The following is a 20,500-nucleotide window of genomic DNA, read 5'->3' as shown; positions in this document are numbered from 1 at the left end:
GCCGACACCTACCCTACCTTCCCTCCATTACAGATTGATACACCCTCAAAGTCATTCTATTTTGTTCCACTCTCTCTACATGTCCAAACCACCTCAACAACCCCTCCTCAGCCCTCTGAATAATAGTTTTGGTAATCCCGTACCTCCTCCTAATGGCATAGAAATCGTGGTCAATTGCTGACCCACCAAACTGCAACATCACAAATTTACTTTGAAATTGCAGGCATTGTACTTTCCATTTATCTTGTTGTTTTTTCCTGAATCCCTTCATAAACATTACCTTGCTTGCACTCTAACAGCACATCAAATTCCATGGGCAACTCACTTCCACTTATTATGATTCCTTCAGGGAAGGGGAAGGGAGGGGATGCCTTGATGCTGATGAAGGACTCTTGATCCAAGGAATTGTTATTGTTTCCCCTTCCTTGGGTATAACATGATTACTCTTCATTCCTGAGTCATAGCATGATTCCCAGTGGGGCAAGCACTTCCTCATGATAATAATCCACTACTGGTAGTAGTGGTAGTATTACCAACAAAATGTTAGGTAAATGGACACAAATGCAAGTAATGGCTTGACAAAAGTTCTGGAGAGCAAAATGTTGCCACAATAAAATATCACATTAGTTGCATGCATAGTTCCTTTGTATAAAGGCAAAGGGGATAAAAGAGAGTGCAAAAATTATAGGGGGATAAGTCTGCTGAGTATACTTGGTAAAGTGTATGGTAGAGTTATTTTATTTATTTATTTTATTATCACACTGGCCGATTCCCACCAAGGCAGGGTGGCCCGAAAAAGAAAAACTTTCACCATCATTCACTCCATCACTGTCTTGCCAGAAGGGTGCTTTACACTACAGTTTTTAAACTGCAACATTAACACCCCTCCTTCAGAGTGCAGGCACTGTACTTCCCATCTCCAGGACTCAAGTCCGGCCTGCCGGTTTCCCTGAACCCCTTCATAAATGTTACTTTGCTCACACTCCAACAGCACGTCAAGTATTACAAACCATTTGTCTCCATTCACTCCTATCAAACACGCTCACACATGCCTGCTGGAAGTCCAAGCCCCTCGCACACAAAACCTCCTTTACCCCCTCTCTCCAACCTTTCCTAGGCCGACCCCTACCCCGCCTTCCTTCCACTACAGACTGATACACTCTTGAAGTCATTCTGTTTCGCTCCATTCTCTCTACATGTCCGAACCACCTCAACAACCCTTCCTCAGCCCTCTGGACAACAGTTTTGGTAATCCCGCACCTCCTCCTAACTTCCAAACTACGAATTCTCTGCATTATATTCACACCACACATTGCCCTCAGACATGACATCTCCACTGCCTCCAGCCTTCTCCTCGCTGCAACATTCATCACCCATGCTTCACACCCATATAAGAGCGTTGGTAAAACTATACTCTCATACATTCCCCTCTTTGCCTCCAAGGACAAAGTTCTTTGTCTCCACAGACTCCTAAGTGCACCACTCACTCTTTTCCCCTCATCAATTCTATGATTCACCTCATCTTTCATAGACCCATCCGCTGACACGTCCACTCCCAAATATCTGAATACATTCACCTCCTCCATACTCTCTCCCTCCAATCTGATATTCAATCTTTCATCACCTAATCTTTTTGTTATTCTCATAACCTTACTCTTTCCTGTATTCACCTTTAATTTTCTTCTTTTGCACACTCTACCAAATTCATCCACCAATCTCTGCAACTTCTCTTCAGAATCTCCCAAGAGCACAGTGTCATCAGCAAAGAGCAGCTGTGACAACTCCCACTTTGTGTGTGATTCTTTATCTTTTAACTCCACGCCTCTTGCCAAGACCCTCGCATTTACTTCTCTTACAACCCCATCTATAAATATATTAAACAACCAGGGTGACATCACACATCCTTGTCTAAGGCCTACTTTTACTGGGAAATAATTTCCCTCTTTCCTACATACTCTAACTTGAGCCTCACTATCCTCGTAAAAACTCTTCACTGCTTTCAGTAACCTACCTCCTACACCATACACTTGCAACATCTGCCACATTGCCCCCCTATCCACCCTGTCATACGCCTTTTCCAAATCCATAAATGCCACAAAGACCTCTTTAGCCTTATCTAAATACTGTTCACTTATATGTTTCACTGTAAACACCTGGTCCACACACCCCCTACCTTTCCTAAAGCCTCCTTGTTCATCTGCTATCCTATTCTCCATCTTACTCTTAATTCTTTCAATAATAACTCTACCATACACTTTACCAGGTATACTCAGCAGACTTATCCCCCTATAATTTTTGCACTCTCTTTTATCCCCTTTGCCTTTATACAAAGGAACTATGCATGCTCTCTGCCAATCCCTAGGTACCTTACCCTCTTCCATACATTTATTAAATAATTGCACCAACCACTCCAAAACTATATCCCCACCTGCTTTTAACATTTCTATCTTTATCCCATCAATCCCGGCTGCCTTACCCCCTTTCATTTTACCTACTGCCTCACGAACTTCCCCCACACTCACAACTGGCTCTTCCTCACTCCTACAAGATGTTATTCCTCCTTGTCCTATACACGAAATCACAGCTTCCCTATCTTCATCAACATTTAACAATTCCTCAAAATATTCCCTCCATCTTCCCAATACCTCTAACTCTCCATTTAATAACTCTCCTCTCCTATTTTTAACTGACAAATCCATTTGTTCTCTAGGCTTTCTTAACTTGTTAATCTCACTCCAAAACTTTTTCTTATTTTCAACAAAATTTGTTGATAACATCTCACCCACTCTCTCATTTGCTCTCTTTTTACATTGCTTCACCACTCTCTTAACCTCTCTCTTTTTCTCCATATACTCTTCCCTCCTTGCATCACTTCTACTTTGTAAAAACTTCTCATATGCTAACTTTTTCTCCCTTACTACTCTCTTTACATCATCATTCCACCAATCGCTCCTCTTCCCTCCTGCACCCACTTTCCTGTAACCACAAACTTATGCTGAACACTCTAACACTACATTTTTAAACCTACCCCATACCTCTTCGACCCCTTTGCCTATGCTCTCATTAGCCCATCTATCCTCCAATAGCTGTTTATATCTTACCCTAACTGCCTCCTCTTTTAGTTTATAAACCTTCACCTCTCTCTTCCCTGATGCTTCTATTCTCCTTGTATCCCATCTACCTTTTACTCTCAGTGTAGCTACAACTAGAAAGTGATCTGATATATCTGTGGCCCCTCTATAAACATGTACATCCTGAAGTCTACTCAACAGTCTTTTATCTACCAATACATAATCCAACAAACTACTGTCATTTCGCCCTACATCATATCTTGTATACTTATTTATCCTCTTTTTCTTAAAATATGTATTACCTATAACTAAACCCCTTTCTATACAAAGTTCAATCAAAGGGCTCCCATTATCATTTACACCTGGCACCCCAAACTTACCTACCACACCCTCTCTAAAAGTTTCTCCTACTTTAGCATTCAGGTCCCCTACCACAATTACTCTCTCACTTGGTTCAAAGGCTCCTATACATTCACTTAACATCTCCCAAAATCTCTCTCTCTCCTCTGCATTCCTCTCTTCTCCAGGTGCATACACGCTTATTATGACCCACTTTTCGCATCCAACCTTTACTTTAATCCACATAATTCTTGAATTTACACATTCATATTCTCTTTTCTCCTTCCATAACTGATCATTTAAAATTACTGCTACCCCTTCCTTTGCTCTAACTCTCTCAGATACTCCAGATTTAATCCCATTTATTTCCCCCCACTGAAGCATCCCCTACCCCCTTCAGCTTTGTTTTGCTTAGGGCCAGGACATCCAACTTCTTTTCATTCATAACATCAGCAATCATCTGTTTCTTGTCATCCGCACTACATCCACGCACATTTAAGCATCCCAGTTTTATAAAGTTTTTCTTCTTCTCTTTTTTAGTAAATGTCTACAGGAGAAGGGGTTACTAGCCCATTGCTCCCGGCATTTTAGTCGCCTCATACGACACGCATTGCTTACGGAGGAAAGATTCTTTTCCACTTCCCCATGGACAATAGAAGAAATAAAGAAGAACAAGAGCTATTTAGATGTATGTATATATATATATATGCATGTGCGTGTCTGTGAAGTGTGACCAAAGTGTAAGTAGGAGTAGCAAGATATCCCTGTTATCTAGCATGTTTATGAGACAGAAAAAGAAACCAGCAATCCTACCATCATGCAAAACAGTTACAGGTTTCTGTTTCACAGTCATCTGGCAGGACGGTAGTACTTCCCTGGGTGGTTGCTGTCTACCAACCTACTACCTACTAGAGTTATTATTGAAAGAATTAAGAGTAAGACGGAGAATAGGATAGCAGATGAACAAGGAGGCTTTAGGAAAGGTAGGGGGTGTGTGGACCAGGTGTTTACAGTGAAACATATAAGTGAACAGTATTTAGATAAGGCAAAAGAGGTCTTTGTGGCATTTATGGATTTGGAAAAGGCGTATGACAGGGTGGATAGGGGGGCAATGTGGCAGATGTTGCAAGTGTATGATGTAGGAGGTAGGTTACTGAAAGCAGTGAAGAGTTTTTACGAGGATAGTGAGGCTCAAGTTAGAGTATGTAGGAAAGAGGGAAATTATTTCCCAGTAAAAGTAGGCCTTAGACAAGGATGTGTGATGTCACCGTGGTTGTTCAATATATTTATAGATGGGGTTGTAAGAGAAGTAAATGCGAGGGTCTTGGCAAGAGGCGTGGAGTTAAAAGATAAAGAATCACACACAAGGTGGGAGTTGTCACAGCTGCTCTTTGCTGATGACACTGTACTTTTGGGAGATTCTGAAGAGAAGTTGCAGAGATTGGTGGATGAATTTGGTAGGGTGTGCAAAAGAAGAAAATTAAAGGTGAATACAGGAAAGAGTAAGGTTATGAGGATAACAAAAAGATTAGGTGATGAAAGATTGAATATCAGATTGGAGGGAGAGAGTATGGAGGGGGTGAATGTATTCAGATATTTGGGAGTGGACGTGTCAGCGGATGGGTCTATGAAAGATGAGGTGAATCATAGAATTGATGAGGGGAAAAGAGTGAGTGGTGCACTTAGGAGTCTGTGGAGACAAAGAACTTTGTCCTTGGAGGCAAAGAGGGGAATGTATGAGAGTATAGTTTTACCAACGCTCTTATATGGGTGTGAAGCATGGGTGATGAATGTTGCAGCGAGGAGAAGGCTGGAGGCAGTGGAGATGTCATGTCTGAGGGCAATGTGTGGTGTGAATATAATGCAGAGAATTCGTAGTTTGGAAGTTAGGAGGAGGTGCGGGATTACCAAAACTGTTGTCCAGAGGACTGAGGAAGGGTTGTTGAGGTGGTTCGGACATGTAGAGAGAATGGAGCGAAACAGAATGACTTCAAGAGTGTATCAGTCTGTAGTGGAAGGAAGGCGGGGTAGGGGTCAGCCTAGGAAAGGTTGGAGAGAGGGGGGTAAAGGAGGTTTTGTGTGCGAGGGGCTTGGACTTCCAGCAGGCATGCGTGAGCGTGTTTGATAGGAGTGAATTGAGACAAATGGTTTTTAATACTTGACGTGCTGTTGGAGTGTGAGCAAAGTAACATTTATGAAGGGGTTCAGGGAAACCGACAGGCCGGACTTGAGTCCTGGAGATGGGAAGTGCAGTGCCTGCACTCTGAAGGAGGGGTGTTAATGTTGCAGTTTAAAAACTGTAGTGTAAAGCACCCTTCTGGCAAGACAGTGATGGAGTGAATGATGGTGAAAGTTTTTCTTTTTCGGGCCACCCTGCCTTGGTGGGAATCGGCCAGTGTGATAATAAATAATAAAAAAAATTAGTTGCATCTGTGCTCATTGATGGTACCTAACAGTCCGCTACTAATCTAACGTATACACTTGCTAGATGTTCAGACCACTACCTCTCATTGTTTTTTATCCCTCCTTCAACCTTTATCAAAGGCTCCCTTGCACATCCTTCCATCCACTCCTTATGTACATGCAGTACCTACTTAATCAACTTATGTTTTTTCTACTCTGTCAGATTATCTCAACAATACTTTTACCTTTGTCTTGTAACTTTTCTTGTAACCACGCTGTATTCTAATATTTTTTTTTTTTTAATATTATTTGTTGGCTGAAGGCCATGGAAGGAAATGGCATAATTTTCACATCTCAAACAAGACATTTCTATGGCTTCTGGAAAAGGCACAGAACAAAATGTATCGGGGAGCAATGTGGCAAGTGTTACAATATTCTCATTATATTCATGGGGAAGCATTAAGCTTGTAGGGGTTATATAAGTGTTAAAAATGTAGATCTTTCTTCTTCTTTCAACAAACCGGCCGTATCCCACCGAGGCAGGGTGGCCCAAAAAGAAAAACAAAAGTTTCTCTTTTCAAATTTAGTAATTTATACAGAAGGGGTTACTAGCCCCTTGCTCCCGGCATTTTAGTCGCTCCTTACAACACGCATGACTTACGGAGGAGAATTCTGCTCCACTTCCTCATGGAGATAAGAGGAAATAAACAAGAACAAGAACTAGAAAGAATATAGCAGAAAACCCAGAGGGGTGTGTATATACAGTGGACCCTCGCCTAACGCTATTAATCCGTTCCTGAGAGCTCAACGTTAGGCGAAATTATCGTTAGGTGAATTAATTTTCCTCATAAGAAATAATGGAAATAAAATTAATCCGTTCCTGACACCCCAAAGTATGAACAAAAAACAATTTTTACCACATGAAATATTAATTTTAATACACACAAACTGAAGAAGACATGCATAGTTACATGACACTTACCTTGATTGAAGATCTGGTGATGATTGATGGGATGGGAGGAGGGGAGACTGTGGATGGTGTTAATGTTTAGAAGGGGAATCCCCTTCCATTAGGACCTGAGGTGTCAAGTCCTTTTCCGGGGTTACTTCCCTTCTTCTTTTAATGCCACTAGGACTAGCTTGAGAGTCACTGGACCTCTGTCACACAACATATCTGTCCATAGAGGCCTGTACCTCCCGTTCCTTTATGACATTCCTAAAGTGTTTCACAACATTGTCAGTGTACAGGTTACCAACACGGCTTGCAATAGCTGTGTGAGGGTGATTTTCATCAAAAAAGGTTTGCACTTTAAGCCACATTGCACACATTTCCTTAATCTTTGAAGTAGGCAACTTCCTCAGTTTCTCTATCCTCTCCTCCGGAGCAGTTTCCTCAGGTCTGGCCTCTTGCTGTTGAAGATGATCTAGCAGCTCATCAGTGGTTAGTTCGTCATTGTCATCCTCTCCACTAACCTCCAACCCCAAGGACTTCCCCAATGCCACAATGGATTCCTCAACTGGCATAGGATTCCCAGGGTTAGCCTCAAACCCTTCAAAATCCCTTTTGTCTATACATTCTGGCTACAGTTTCTTCCAAGCAGAGTTCAAGGTCCTCTTAGTCACTTCCTCCCAAGCCTTACCTATAATGTTTACACAATTGAGGATGCTAAAGTGATCTCTCCAAAACTCTCTTAGAGTCAGTCGAGTTTCTGAGGTCACTACAAAGCACCTTTCAAACAGAGCTTTTGTGTACAGTTTCTTGAAGTTGGAAATGACCTGCTGGTCTATGGGCTGCAGGAGAGGAGTGGTATTAGGAGGCAAAAACTTGACCTTAATGAAGCTCATTTCTGCGGAAAGTCGCTCTGCCACGTCTGAAGGATGACCAGGAGCATTGTCTAATACCAGGAGGCGCTTAAGGTCTAATTTCTTTTCAATTAGGTAATTTTTCAGAGTGGGGCAAATGCATGGTGTAACCAGTCATAGAAAAAGTCCCTAGTGACCCATGCCTTACTGTTTGCCCTCCACAGCACACACAAATTAGCCTTGAGGACATTGTTTTTCCTGAACACTCTGCGAGTTTCAGAGTGATACACCAATAAAGGCTTCACTTTGCCATCACCACTAGCATTAGCACACATCAACAGAGTAAGCCTGTCTTTCATAGGCTTATGTCCTGGGAGTGCCTTTTCCTCCTCAGTAACGTAGGTCCTGTTTGGCATTTTCTTCCAAAACAGGCCTGTTTCGTCACAGTTAACCCTTAACTTAAGTTACATTCACTTGTTAGATGAAGAATGAGGGGAGACCTGATCGAAGTGTATAAGTGGAAGATAGGTATTAATAAAGGGGATATTAATAAGGTCTTGAGGATGTCTCTCCAAGAGAGAACCCGCAGTAATGGATTTAAATTAGATAAGTTTAGATTTAGAAAGGACATAGGAAAGTATTGGTTTGGAAATAGGGTAGTTGATGAGTGGAACAGTCTACCTAGTTGGGTTATTGAGGCTGGGACTTTGGGTAGTTTCAAATTTAGGTTGGATAAGTACATGAGTGGGAGGGGTTGGATTTGAGTGGGACTTTCACATCAGAGCTTATTTCTTGGGTGGCATTGAAAATTGGGTTGGGCAAATGTTTTGTTAGTGGGATGAATTGTAAAGGACCTGCCTAGTATGGGCCAACAGGCCTCCTGCAGTGTTCCTCCTTTCTTATGTTCTTAAATGGTCCAAACGTATATATATGTTTTTTCAACATCTGAAAGTATGTAAAAAATGTAGATCTTCTTTTTTTGTTTTACATGTGAAAACGTGTAAGAAAAACTTTTATCTACATTTTTTTTTTTTGTTATATTTGAAAATATGTAAAAAAAAGTAGATCTACTTTTGTAGCACTATGAATTTGAACGTCGATCTGTTTGGACCTTTTAAGGGTTAAACACTTGTTCAGGTTCCAGTCCTTCACTGTCTATGTACTCCTTGAATTCCTGCACATATTTTTCAGCTGCTTTGTGGTCCGAACTGGCAGCTTCACCATGCCTTATCACACTATGTATGCCACTACGATTCTTAGATCTCTCAAACCAACCTTTGCTGGCCTTAAATTCACTCACATCACCACTAGTTGCAGGCATTTTTCTAATTAAATCGTCATACAACTTCCTAGCCTTTTCACATATGATCGCTTGAGAGATGCTATCTCCTGCTATCTGTTTTTCGTTTATCCACACCAATAACAGTCTCTCAACATCTTCTATCACTTGCGATCTCTGTTTCAAAAACAAAGTTGCACCTTTGGCAAGAACAGCTTCCTTGATTGCCGTTTTCTTGGCCACAATAGTAGTGATGGTTGATTGGGGTTTTGTGTACAACCTGGCCAGCTCGGAGACAGGCACTCCACTTTCATACTTAGCAATGATCTCTTTCTTCATATCCATAGTAATTCTCACTCTTTTTGCTGTAGGGTTGGCACTAGAAGCTTTCTTGGGGTCCATGGTGACTTATTTTGCAGGTGCAATCACTAAAAAGCTGTGATAATATGAAATGTTCCGATTGTATGCTTGGAAGCGACCGCGGTGGCTGGCTTGTAAACACTGGCACCCACGGAACAACTGAGGTGGGCTCAGGCCGCACGTGAACGCTTCTCAAATGAATCGTGTAAAGTGAGTTTTTTAGCGCTAGCCGAGGCAAAAATTTTGCGTTAAAGTGTATCGCTAGGCAGATTTAACGTTATGCAATGTGTTCGTTAGGCAAGAGGCCACTGTATATGCTTGTACATGTATGTGTAGTGTGACCTAAGTGTAAGTAGAAGTAGCAAGACGTACCTGAAATCTTGCATGTTTATGAGACAGAAAAAAAGACACCAGCAATCCTACCATCATGTAAAACAATTACAGGCTTTCGTTTTACAATCACTTGGCAAGACAGTAGTACCTCCCTGGGTGGTTGCTGTCTACCAACCTACTACCTAGAACAAATGTAGATAGCTGCTGAAAATTATAAGAAGTAAATATGAAGGAAGAGAGAAGGAAGAGTATGAAAGAAAGAATGGCTGTGGTTTCCAGTAAGAGCAGGTCTTTAACAAAGATGTGTGAGATTGTCATGGTTATTTCATATGTTATACATTGGTTTGTACAAAAGTAAATGTAGTGTTTAGACAGGGTGTGGTCTGAAAAGATAACAAATCTGATATAAAATTTGACCCCAGGCTAAGCTTTGAGAGTAAAAGAATTACCAAAACTGGTTACAGGGGTGTAGTGGTAAAAAAGATATACAGTAATTTGTACATGGTTTGATCATATAAAAAGAATGGAGCAATACAAGGTGTTATAAAGCACATGTAAATCTGGGCTGTGTGGGAGTGTCTAAGGAGTATGGTAAGTATATGGACTCATACAACTAATAAAACATTTTATCACAAATGTTTTGGTGACCAGGAGCTTTATGTGGCCAATGTTGCATTGACTTGACAAAGTTTCTGATGAGCAAAACTTAGACATAAAAAAATGACTTATTAGTTGCACATGTGTCCACTTACCTAACATACTGTCAGTACATACTGTATTTTACCACTAATAATCAATTGTTAGTATGTTAGTTTGAAGGGAGTGGAGGTGAATGGTTTAACTTCAACTATTCAGCTACATATTTTCAAATAGTTTTCAATTAATGTTTTAGTCTTCCTGAAATACTCTTTGTGACCAGTGACCTTTCAAATTATATGAAAATTTTTTTTAACTAATTTTGTAAGAACTGTGTGTGCTTTCTAGAAAGGCAGCTAGAGTGAGTGACAGTGTTAAAAATTACAATAGAGTGTCTTCAGAGTTTAAGTTTTTTGTATTAACCCAGCACTATTAAAGATAAAAACCAATGTTCTAAATTTACTGGTAATTATCAAAACTTGATAGTTCTGTAAGCATGCTCACATGCCATATTTTTTTTTTTTTTTTTTTTTTTTTTTTTTTTTTTTTTTTTTTTTTTTTTTTTTTAACAATTTGGCCGTCTCCCACCGAGGGAGGGTGATCCAAAAAGAAAGAAAATCCCCAAAAAGAAAATACTTTCATCATCATTCAACACTTTCACCTCACTCATACATAATCACTGTTTTTACAGAGGTGCCTAGCACACAACAGTTTAGAAGCATATATACGTATAAAGATATACAACATATCCCTCCAAACTGCCAATATCCCAAACCCTTCCTTTAAAGTGCAGGCATTGTACTTCCCATTCCCAGGACTCAAGTCTGGCTATATAAAAATAACCAGTTTCCCTGAATCCCTTCACTAAATATTACCCTGCTCACACTCCAACAGCTCGTTTTCTGGGTGAGGGGGCTTGCACTTCCAGCAAGCATGTATGAGTGTGTTAGATAGGAGTGATTGGAGACGAATGGTTTTTGGGACCTGACAAGGTGTTGGAGTGTGAGCAGGGTAATATTTTGTGAAGGGATTCAGGGAAACCGGTTAGCCAGACTTGAGTCCTGGAAATGGGAAGTACAGTGCCTGCACTTTAAAGGAGGGGTTTGGGATATTGGCAGTTTGGAGGTTGTTAGGTAAGACACATATGCAACAGTTAGGTATCTTTATTTCGAAACGTTTCGCCTACACAGTAGGCTTCTTCAGTCGAGTACAGAAAAGTTGATAGAAGCAGAAGAGACTTGAAGACGATGTAATCAGTCCATCACCCTTAAAGTTTTGAGGTGGTCAGTCCCTCAGTCTGGAGAAGAGCATTGTTCTAAAGTCTGAATCAATATGGAGTTGAAGTGACAGGATGGAGCCTTATATAGCGCCAGGAGGTGAGACGTAGGCCACTAGTAGAACGCAGATGTTGGGAGGTCAGGTCCCTCTCAAATCCAGCCGTTCTCACTAGTAGAGGTTGTCGAAGTTGATTGTAGGTCTGTACCAAGATACCCTTGTGTTGCAGTGTCTGACAGATTGAACATTAAAATGGTATAAAATGCCGACAGGTTGTTAGGTAAGACACATATGCAACAGTTAGGTATCTTTAAATGATCACACTACTAGTGGCCTACGTCTCACCTCCTGGCGCTATATAAGGCTCCATCCTGTCACTTCAACTCCATATTGATTCAGACTTTAGAACAATGCTCTTCTCCAAACTGAGGGACTGACCACCTCAAAACTTTAAGGGTGATGGACTGATTACATCGTCTTCAAGTCTCTTCTGCTTCTATCAACTTTTCCGTACTCGACTGAAGAAGCCTACTGTGTAGGCGAAACGTTTCGAAATAAAGATACCTAACTGTTGCATATGTGTCTTACCTAACAACCTGTCGGCATTTTATACCATTTTAATGTTCAGTTTGGAGGTTGACTTTTAAACTGTCGTATCTGAGCACCTATGCAAAGACAGTGATTATGTATGAGTGAGGTGAAAGTATTGAATGATAATGAAAGTATTTTCTTTTTGGGGATTTTCTTTCTTTTTGGATCACCCTGCCTCGGTGGGAGATGACCGACATGTTGAGAAAAAAAAAAGGAAAATAATATAAATATTACTTTAATATTTAATCTTGGACTTGCAAACATTACTAGTTTGGATTGTTATATCGTGCATGATAAGAATATTTGGATACACTGATAAACAAGCAGATAACCATGACATTAGTATTTAAATGATCACACAATTTTCAGAAATCCATATGCAACTGGACTAGGTCATGTGAGGGAGAAATGCCATCTACTGCTGCTGCTGCTGCTTTAGACTCCACCGAGAACCACCACCTTCATCAAAGGAACATGGTTCCCTCTTGTTTCCCTCCATCGACTCATTGTCTAACTCATCATCAAGAAATTCAGGTAATGCACTCAGTAATATTTTCTTTTTTTTTTTTAAGTTATTTTTCACTATACATTTTATAAATATTAAGCAAAAAATACTTGTTGTCACAGTGACTGAATTAGCTAAAAAAATTCCTCATATGAGAGAATGGGTGTGCACTGTTTATAAGTTAATATTCTACGGCTTTGATCAGTTAGTGACTGACCAGGATATCGATAATAGTGCAGAAAACACGATCCTCGACCTCTACCTCTGGTGTGGGCACTCGTGACTCACGGTCGGGTGTTCCTAAACAAGAGAAAACTAATATTTTCCCGTGGCCTGGCCTCTGACTTCAGTAATGACGATGATTCTGACGTGGATTGTGATTTTATTGCGCTCGACGATCATTCGAGTAGTGATAGTGAGGAAACATATTCACCAGTGAAGCGTCGGTATGTTCGCCGCCGCATGCGCTCGGGTAGTGTACCCTATGCTGTGTCCAGGGGACGAAGTACATCCCGGAGTACATCCCGGAGTACATCCCGTGGCCCTACACCCGTTTTAGGTAGTGATAGTGAGGATGATGTGGCTACACTTGGCATGGATGGGCCACAGACATTAACCTGTAAAGCATGTGTCAATATTAAAGATTTTGTGAGAATTTTTTTATTATTTTTTTTTTTTTTAAAGATTCTTTAATTATAATAAGCATTGTAATACAGAAAAGTATATAGGGTATTCCAACTGATGAACAAGTTGCATTCCTGGTGTTCCATCGTATATAAAAGTTGTTTCTGGTGTTCCATCTTAACCATTAAACTGTCCAAACGTAGATCTACGTTTGCACGCATAGCGCTCCGAACATAGATCAACATTTTATTTTTCATTCCTTCAAATTTGGCACAATAGGCTTGAGTCGCCTAGACATGAAAGACTGGGTCTGTGCACTTAGTGTGCACAGTATTAAAAAATCTGGGAGCACTTAGTACCTTGTGGGAGCACCAGTTCAGTTGAGCGCCAGCTAGAGCAAACAGCATGGCAAACACCAGTGATTCACTGATGCCATGTCGCATTAACACTCCCATTTTAAGAGGAAAGTAAAATTAGGTTAGATAAATACATGAGTGAGTGTGGGTGGGTGTGAGCTGGACCTTACTAGCTTGTGCTACTAGGTCTGATGTCATGCTCCTTCCTTCAGTGGATGTGACCTGACTAGGTGGGTCATTGGTCTAAGCTGGGGCAGGGGGCATGACATGGACCTGCCTTGCATGGGCCAGTAGGCCTACTACAATGTTCCTTCTTTCTTACAAGAACACAAGAAAGGAGGAACACTTATGTATTCTTACGTATTCGGCAGGCTGGTCGGCTTGCTTTGGAGGTCTCTGTCTATATCTCTATCTGTCTATATCTCTGTCTATCTATGTCTCTGTCTATCTATAACTCTGTCTATCTGTATCTCTGTCTGTCTATATCTCTGTCTATCTATATCTCTATCTCACATGTACACAAGTACAGTTATTACCTAGAATAACCCAAAAATTCCAGGCAAATATAGACAGACAGATAGATAGACAGACAGACAGACAGATAGACAGATGGACAAACATGTTTATGTGTATCAGCGAAAACAAATAAAGCCAGGGTTCCCCCGAGTGCCCATTTATCAAATGTCACTAGCTGATAACAGTTGTCATAACACCATTCTTCAAGGAGAGTTTCATATATGTATACTTCAGGCAGACAGATAAGCAGAGACAGACAGACAGGCAGATAGACAGATAGATAGACAGAGAGACAAGACATGTTTGTGTGTAACAGTGATAACAAATACAGCGAGGATTAGCTGGATCAGTGGGCATTTATCAAGTGCCACTGGGCTGTCAACAGTATAGGGATGCCTTTCATAACACCATGCTTCAAGGTATATGCCAGGGTATCTAAAACATTGCTGGGACCTATAAATACTTTGTATATATTTCTAGATAATAGTAAATAACCCAGGCAGGTGTAAATGTTCACCTGTCACTGTGATTGTGACTATTTGAGCACTATTTCAGTACCTAATATTAGTCTCAGAACAAAGATTGGCTATGAAATTACAGGAACTATTATAAATTGTAATTATCAGAACATAAAAAATATATAAATTAAAATAAAAACGAGAAAAAAAGGTATATCAGCAACACTTCTGCAAGTGGCAGGAGTCGATGTTGCCATCAGGTGAGCATCCAGAACCAACTTCACGGTCTTATATCTCAGTAGGTACTGGCCCTAAAAAATTTTTTTAATCCTATAACATGTAGAAAAATGTGCTCTTCATTTTAAAGGAAAAAACTATTTTTTTATTTTTCAAAATATTCAGAGCGCCACACGAGTGAATGTAGATCTACGTTTGGACAGTTTAACCCTTTGACTGTTTCAGGCCCCTTTCTGAAACTGTCATTCTATGTCGCTCAATTTTTGAAAAAAAAAATTATTTTTTCTTATGAAATGATAGAGAATCTTTTCCCGATGGTAATGACACCAAAAGTTCGAAATTTGGTCGAAAACTCATGGAATTATGCTCCCGTGAAGTTAGCGGTCTTGGCAACATATGCGTATCGGCGATTTTGCCGACTTTGAGCCCTATTTTCAGCCAATTCCATTGTTCCAGTTGACCAAACTCATAGCTATTTCTTTAGAACTCCATTTTATCTATCAGCTGAGTACAAGAAACCTCCCATTTACTAATTTGGACTACCCAATATAGTGGTCAGAAATTGGCAATTTGGCCAATTTCACGCAAACTAAAAAAGATGCCAATTTCAAAATAGGGTCCAGAATAAACAAGGTAGACATTCGTGGCACTAAAATAACATATGCTCTGTTCATTAGTCACATCTCTAGGCCCCTCTTATATTATTATTTCTTTCTATTTTGATTTTTTATTCATACAAAAAAATACAAAATTTACTGTTATGCAGACTACTGCATTATTGTAAAAATGGTATAAATAATATCAGTGCACTAGTGAAAGAATATTAGACTCCCCAGTTGACGTGTATTGGACGTGTGGTGTGATTTATTTACTCCTGAACATTGGTAAAAATTGAACATTTCCGCTACTTTGAGCTCAGTTTCAAGGTCGTTTTCATCATCAAAGTAATGAAGATCATCTCTATTTCTGTAATATGCTTTCCATTTTATCACCTAAGACCATGAAAATGCGAATACAACGATAAATACTATATGAAAATACACCTCAAAGTCGGCGTTTTATTCCAAAAAAACGATCAGAGTTTTTTTTTTCTCATTACGCAATGTGTGCTGCAGGATTTTTTTTTATGTGGTGCACACTGACCACACAGACCCATTCTCTCACATGTGGGCCTACCAGCTTTCTCCTGCTTGATTTGAAGCCGCTAGAATTATTGAGTATATATACGTCAGAAACATTGGCTCGTAAGACGTATTTATACGTCGAAAACAGTCAAAGGGTTAAGGGTTAAAAACAAGTTATTTTCCAGGCATTCCAACTTACAAATAAGTTATGTTCCTAATGTTTCAACTTACGAACATAGTGTTTCTAACTCAAATTACATATTCCTATGGAAAACAATCGCACAATGGATGTTTTTGTATCATACAGATTTTATCCACCCTGTATATTGTGAAGTAGGTAATATCCTCCATAGTATTACTACTACAGTCATTATCAGTACATCCATGCTATATATTTCCACAGGATGATGATGGTGGCAAGCACCAAGTGAAGCCAGTGACGGAGATTTTACGAAGAGATGTAGATATCGGCAGGGATCCTAATTCTCCAACTGATGAGATTGGGCAGTTTGTCAAGACACAAACTTTTGCAACGGTAGAAGATGTATGTGAAAAAGGATGTGAAGACTATGAGATAGGAGAAGGTATAGATAAAGATTACTGCATTGATCAGCTGCCTAAAGATAATATTTTAGATGACATGAATGGAAAAGAATCAATACCGTTTGAGCATGTATACAGTATAGATGCAGTAAATAATGACCAGAGACAAGTGCTTGCCATTGATTTTGGGAGTGTTGACTCAAGCTTAGATAATGTAAATGTAGATTCAGGCATGGATAATGTTATGGTAGATTTAGGTGAAAGTAATGTAATGTTATATTCAGGTGTTGATAATGTAAAGGTAGATTCAAGTGTAGATATTGTAAAGGTAGACTTGGGTGTAGATAATGTACAAGTAGATTCAAAGGTAGATAATGTAATGACAGATTTAACCAAAGATAATGTAATGGTAGATTCCAGTGTAGATAATATAATAGATTTAACCAAAAATGCTGCAAAAGTAGATTCAAATGATATCGTAATGGTAGAGTCAAGTGTACATAATGTAATTGTAGATTTGGGTGAAGATAATTCAATGATAGATTCCAATGAAGATAATGCAATGATAGATTCAGGTGAAGATAATGTAATGGTAGACTCAAATGAAGATACTGTAATGGTAGATTCCAAAGACGATAATAATGTGATGGTAGATTCTACCATTTCTGTGAATCGGCAGGATGTAGAAGAGAGAGAAAGTTCACCAAATCTGCAAGGTAGTGGAGAAAATGTCAACAGAGAGGAGAATGTTACAGAGGTAATTGACAAGGTAGATTCACCTTTTAATATGCAGGAACCATGTAAAGAAAGTACTGATGAAAATGTTAGTAATTTGCAGGACACACTTGTTAAAGAAGAAAATAAGAGAGACTTTTGTGATGCTGAAGTTCCTAGAGAGGTTATCCCTGAGGATAAGAAAGCAGAGACTTGCCTTACTCCTTCTCCAACTACCGCAGAGCAACTTGTTCCTAATATAGAGTGGAAGTAGTATAAGGTATATGATGTAATTACCTAACTAATTACATTTACTGGATTATCATAGTGATGTTTAACCCTTCAACTCTGTTTGGAAGATTTCTGTGATGACATCTCCAAGGTGGGCAGTTACATAGCTTTTAGGCTTACGTAACTGTACATACACAATTGTAAACAAACCACGGAACAGGTGGAGTTTGAACCCATGGTGAGTGGTAAAACTCCAGGCTAGTTTTACGACTCGCTCGCCATAGGTTCAGACCCGACCCATTCCATGGTTTGATACCTTCTAGCATTATAGACTATCACAAACTTAATTTACTTACAAAAATAACATTATAGAATGACACTTTTGTGGTTAAAGACACATGAACACACTTAGGACATTTCCTTATGGAAATGTTCCAGTCTTGGGATCCTGTTCACTTGATACATGAAGCTGGAGCTCAGGTGATACCTCTTGATGGTAACAGTTAATTCATACATTGCTTGTTCTAGCTGAATGGTGTCATGTCATATGGCATAATAATGCTGGTTCTGCCTTGCTAAAAATAATTTTAAATTAGTTGTTTCACCAGATTTAAAAAAGCACACTTCATTAGTGATTTCAAATCATTTATGTTTGTGTGTCTGTACAATTATCAAGCACCTATATTTTTAACATTATAATATGCACATATTGGTTATTGCTTGAAATGGTTTTCACTGTGGTAAGTCAGCCATTTTACTTATGTATGTATGTATGTATGTGTATCTTTATACGTATATGCTTCTAAACTGTTGTATTCTGAGCACCTCTGCAAAAACAGTGATTATGTGTGAGAGAGGTGAAAGTGTTGAATGATGATGAAATTATTTTCTTTTTGGGGATTTTCTTTCTTTTTGGGTCACCCTGCTTCGGTGGGAGACGGCCAACTTGTTAAAAAAAAAATGTATGCACATACACGCATACCTCGTGCACACGCACACACGTATATTTTTTTTTTTTCAGTGAACCAGCTGTATCCCACCAAGGCAGGGTGACCTAAAAAGAAAAACAGAGGTTTTTCTTTTTAAATTTAGTAATTTATACACGAGAAGGGGTTACTGGCCCCTTGCTCCCGGCATTTTAGTTGCATCTTATGACACACATGGCTTATGGAGGAAGAATTCTTTTCCACTTCCCCATGGAGAATATATAAATATGTATTTTTTTTTTTTTCAACAAACCGGCCGTATCCAAACCAAGGCAGGGTGGCCCAAAAAGAAAAATGAAAGTTTCTCTTTAAATTTAGTAATTTATACAGGAGAAGGGGTTATTTGGCCCTTGCTCCTGGCATTTTAGCCGTGTCTTACAACACACATCGCTTACGGAGGAAGAATTCTGTTCCACTTCCCTATAGAGATAAGAGGAAATAAACAAGAACAAGAACTAGAAAGAAAATAGAAGAAAACCCAGAGGGGTGTGTATATATATGCTTGTACATGTATGTGTAGTGTGACCTAAGTGTAAGTAGAAGTAGCAAGACGTACCTGCAAAAACAGTGATTATGTGTGAGTGAGGTGAAAGTGTTGAATGATGATGAAAGTATTTTCTTTTTGGGGATTTTCTTTCTTTTTGTGTCACCCTGCCTAGGTGGGAGATGGCCGACTTGTTGAAAAAAAAAAATATATACAGTGGACCCCCGCCTTACGATCAGCTCCCAACTCGAATAATTCTGTAAGTGTATTTTTGTAAGTGCTTTTGTACATGTATTTTTGGGGGTCTGAAACAGACTAATCTAATTTACAATATTCCTTATGGGAACAAATTCGTTCGGTAACGGCACCCAAACAGACTTCTGGAATGAATTAATATCGAAAGTCGGGGGTCCACTGTATATATATATTTTTTTTTTTCAACAAACCAGCCATATCCCATTAAGGCAGGGTGGCCCAAAAAGAAAAACAAAAGTTTCTCTTTTTAAATTTAGTAATTTATGCAGGAGAAGGGGTTACTAGCCCCTTGCTCCCGGCATTTTAGTTGCCTCTTATAACACGCATGGCTTATGGAGGAAGAATTCTGTTCCACTTCCCCATGGAGATAAGAGGAAATAGACAAGAACAAGAACAAGAAAGAAAATAGAAGAAAACCCAGAGGGGTGTGTATATATATGCTTGTACATGAATTGATGAGGGAAAAAAGGTGAGTGGTGCATTGAGGTATATGTGGAGTCAAAAAACGTTATCTATGGAGGCAAAGAAGGGAATGTATGAAAGTTTAGTAGTACCAACACTCTTATATGGATGTGAAGCTTGGGTGGTAAATGCAGCAGCGAGGAGATGGTTGGAGGCAGTGGAGATGTCCTGTTTAAGGGCAATGTGTGGTGTAAATATTATGCAGAAAATTCGGAGTGTGGAAATTAGGAGAAGGTGTGGAGTTAATAAAAGCATTAGTCAGAGGGCAAAAGAGGGGTTGTTGAGGTGGTTTGGTCATTTAGAGAGAATGGATCAAAGTAGAATGACATGGAAAGCATATAAATCTATAGGGGAAGGAAGGAGGGGTAGGGGTCATCCTCAAAAGGGTTGGAAAGAGGGGGTAAAGGAGGTTTTGTGGGCAAGGGGCTTGGACTTCCAGCAAGCATGCCTGAGCATGTTAGATAGGAGTGAATGGAGACAAATGATACTTGGGACCTGATGATCTGTTGGAGTGTGAGCAGGGTAATATTTAGTGAAGGGATTCAGGGAAACCGGTTATTTTCATATAGTCGGACTTGAGTCCTGGAAATGGGAAGAACAATGCCTGCACTTTAAAGGAGGGGTTTGGGATATTGGCAGTTTGGAGGGATATGTTGTGTATCTTTATATGTATATGCTTCTAAACTGTTGTATTCTGAGCACCTCTGCAAAAGTAGTGATAATGTGTGAGTGTGGTGAAAGTGTTGAATGATGATGAAAGTATTTTCTTTTTGGGGATTTTCTTTCTTTTTTTGGGTCACCCTGCCTCGGTGGGAGACGGCCGACTTGTTGAAAAAAAAAAAAAATATATATGGTATAAACCTTGGTAATAAATACCGACAAGTTGGTTTAGAAAGACACGTAAGCAAACACTAT

The 20,500-nt window shown here is 39.6% G+C and overlaps 1 protein-coding gene across 2 annotated transcripts in view; it reads left to right on the top strand.

Moving 5' to 3' along the window:
• LOC128684264 (uncharacterized) overlaps positions 1–20,006 on the top strand; it is a 69,466-nt gene extending 49,460 nt beyond the window's left edge. For both annotated transcript variants that reach the window (XM_070080858.1, XM_070080857.1), the window contains 2 exons: positions 12,460–12,624; positions 16,314–20,006. In XM_070080858.1, coding sequence (XP_069936959.1) covers positions 12,460–12,624; positions 16,314–17,441 — 1,293 coding nt within the window. In that variant the 3' untranslated portion in view covers positions 17,442–20,006. The remainder of the gene's footprint in view (positions 1–12,459; positions 12,625–16,313) is intronic.
• Positions 20,007–20,500: the final 494 nt, after the last annotated feature.

Source organism: Cherax quadricarinatus, unplaced genomic scaffold (genome assembly GCF_038502225.1).
Source record: "Cherax quadricarinatus isolate ZL_2023a unplaced genomic scaffold, ASM3850222v1 Contig1116, whole genome shotgun sequence".
NCBI classification, from domain to species: Eukaryota; Metazoa; Arthropoda; class Malacostraca; order Decapoda; family Parastacidae; genus Cherax; species Cherax quadricarinatus.
Note: the sequence above shows the minus strand (reverse complement) of the source record. Positions and strands in the feature narration are given on the sequence as shown.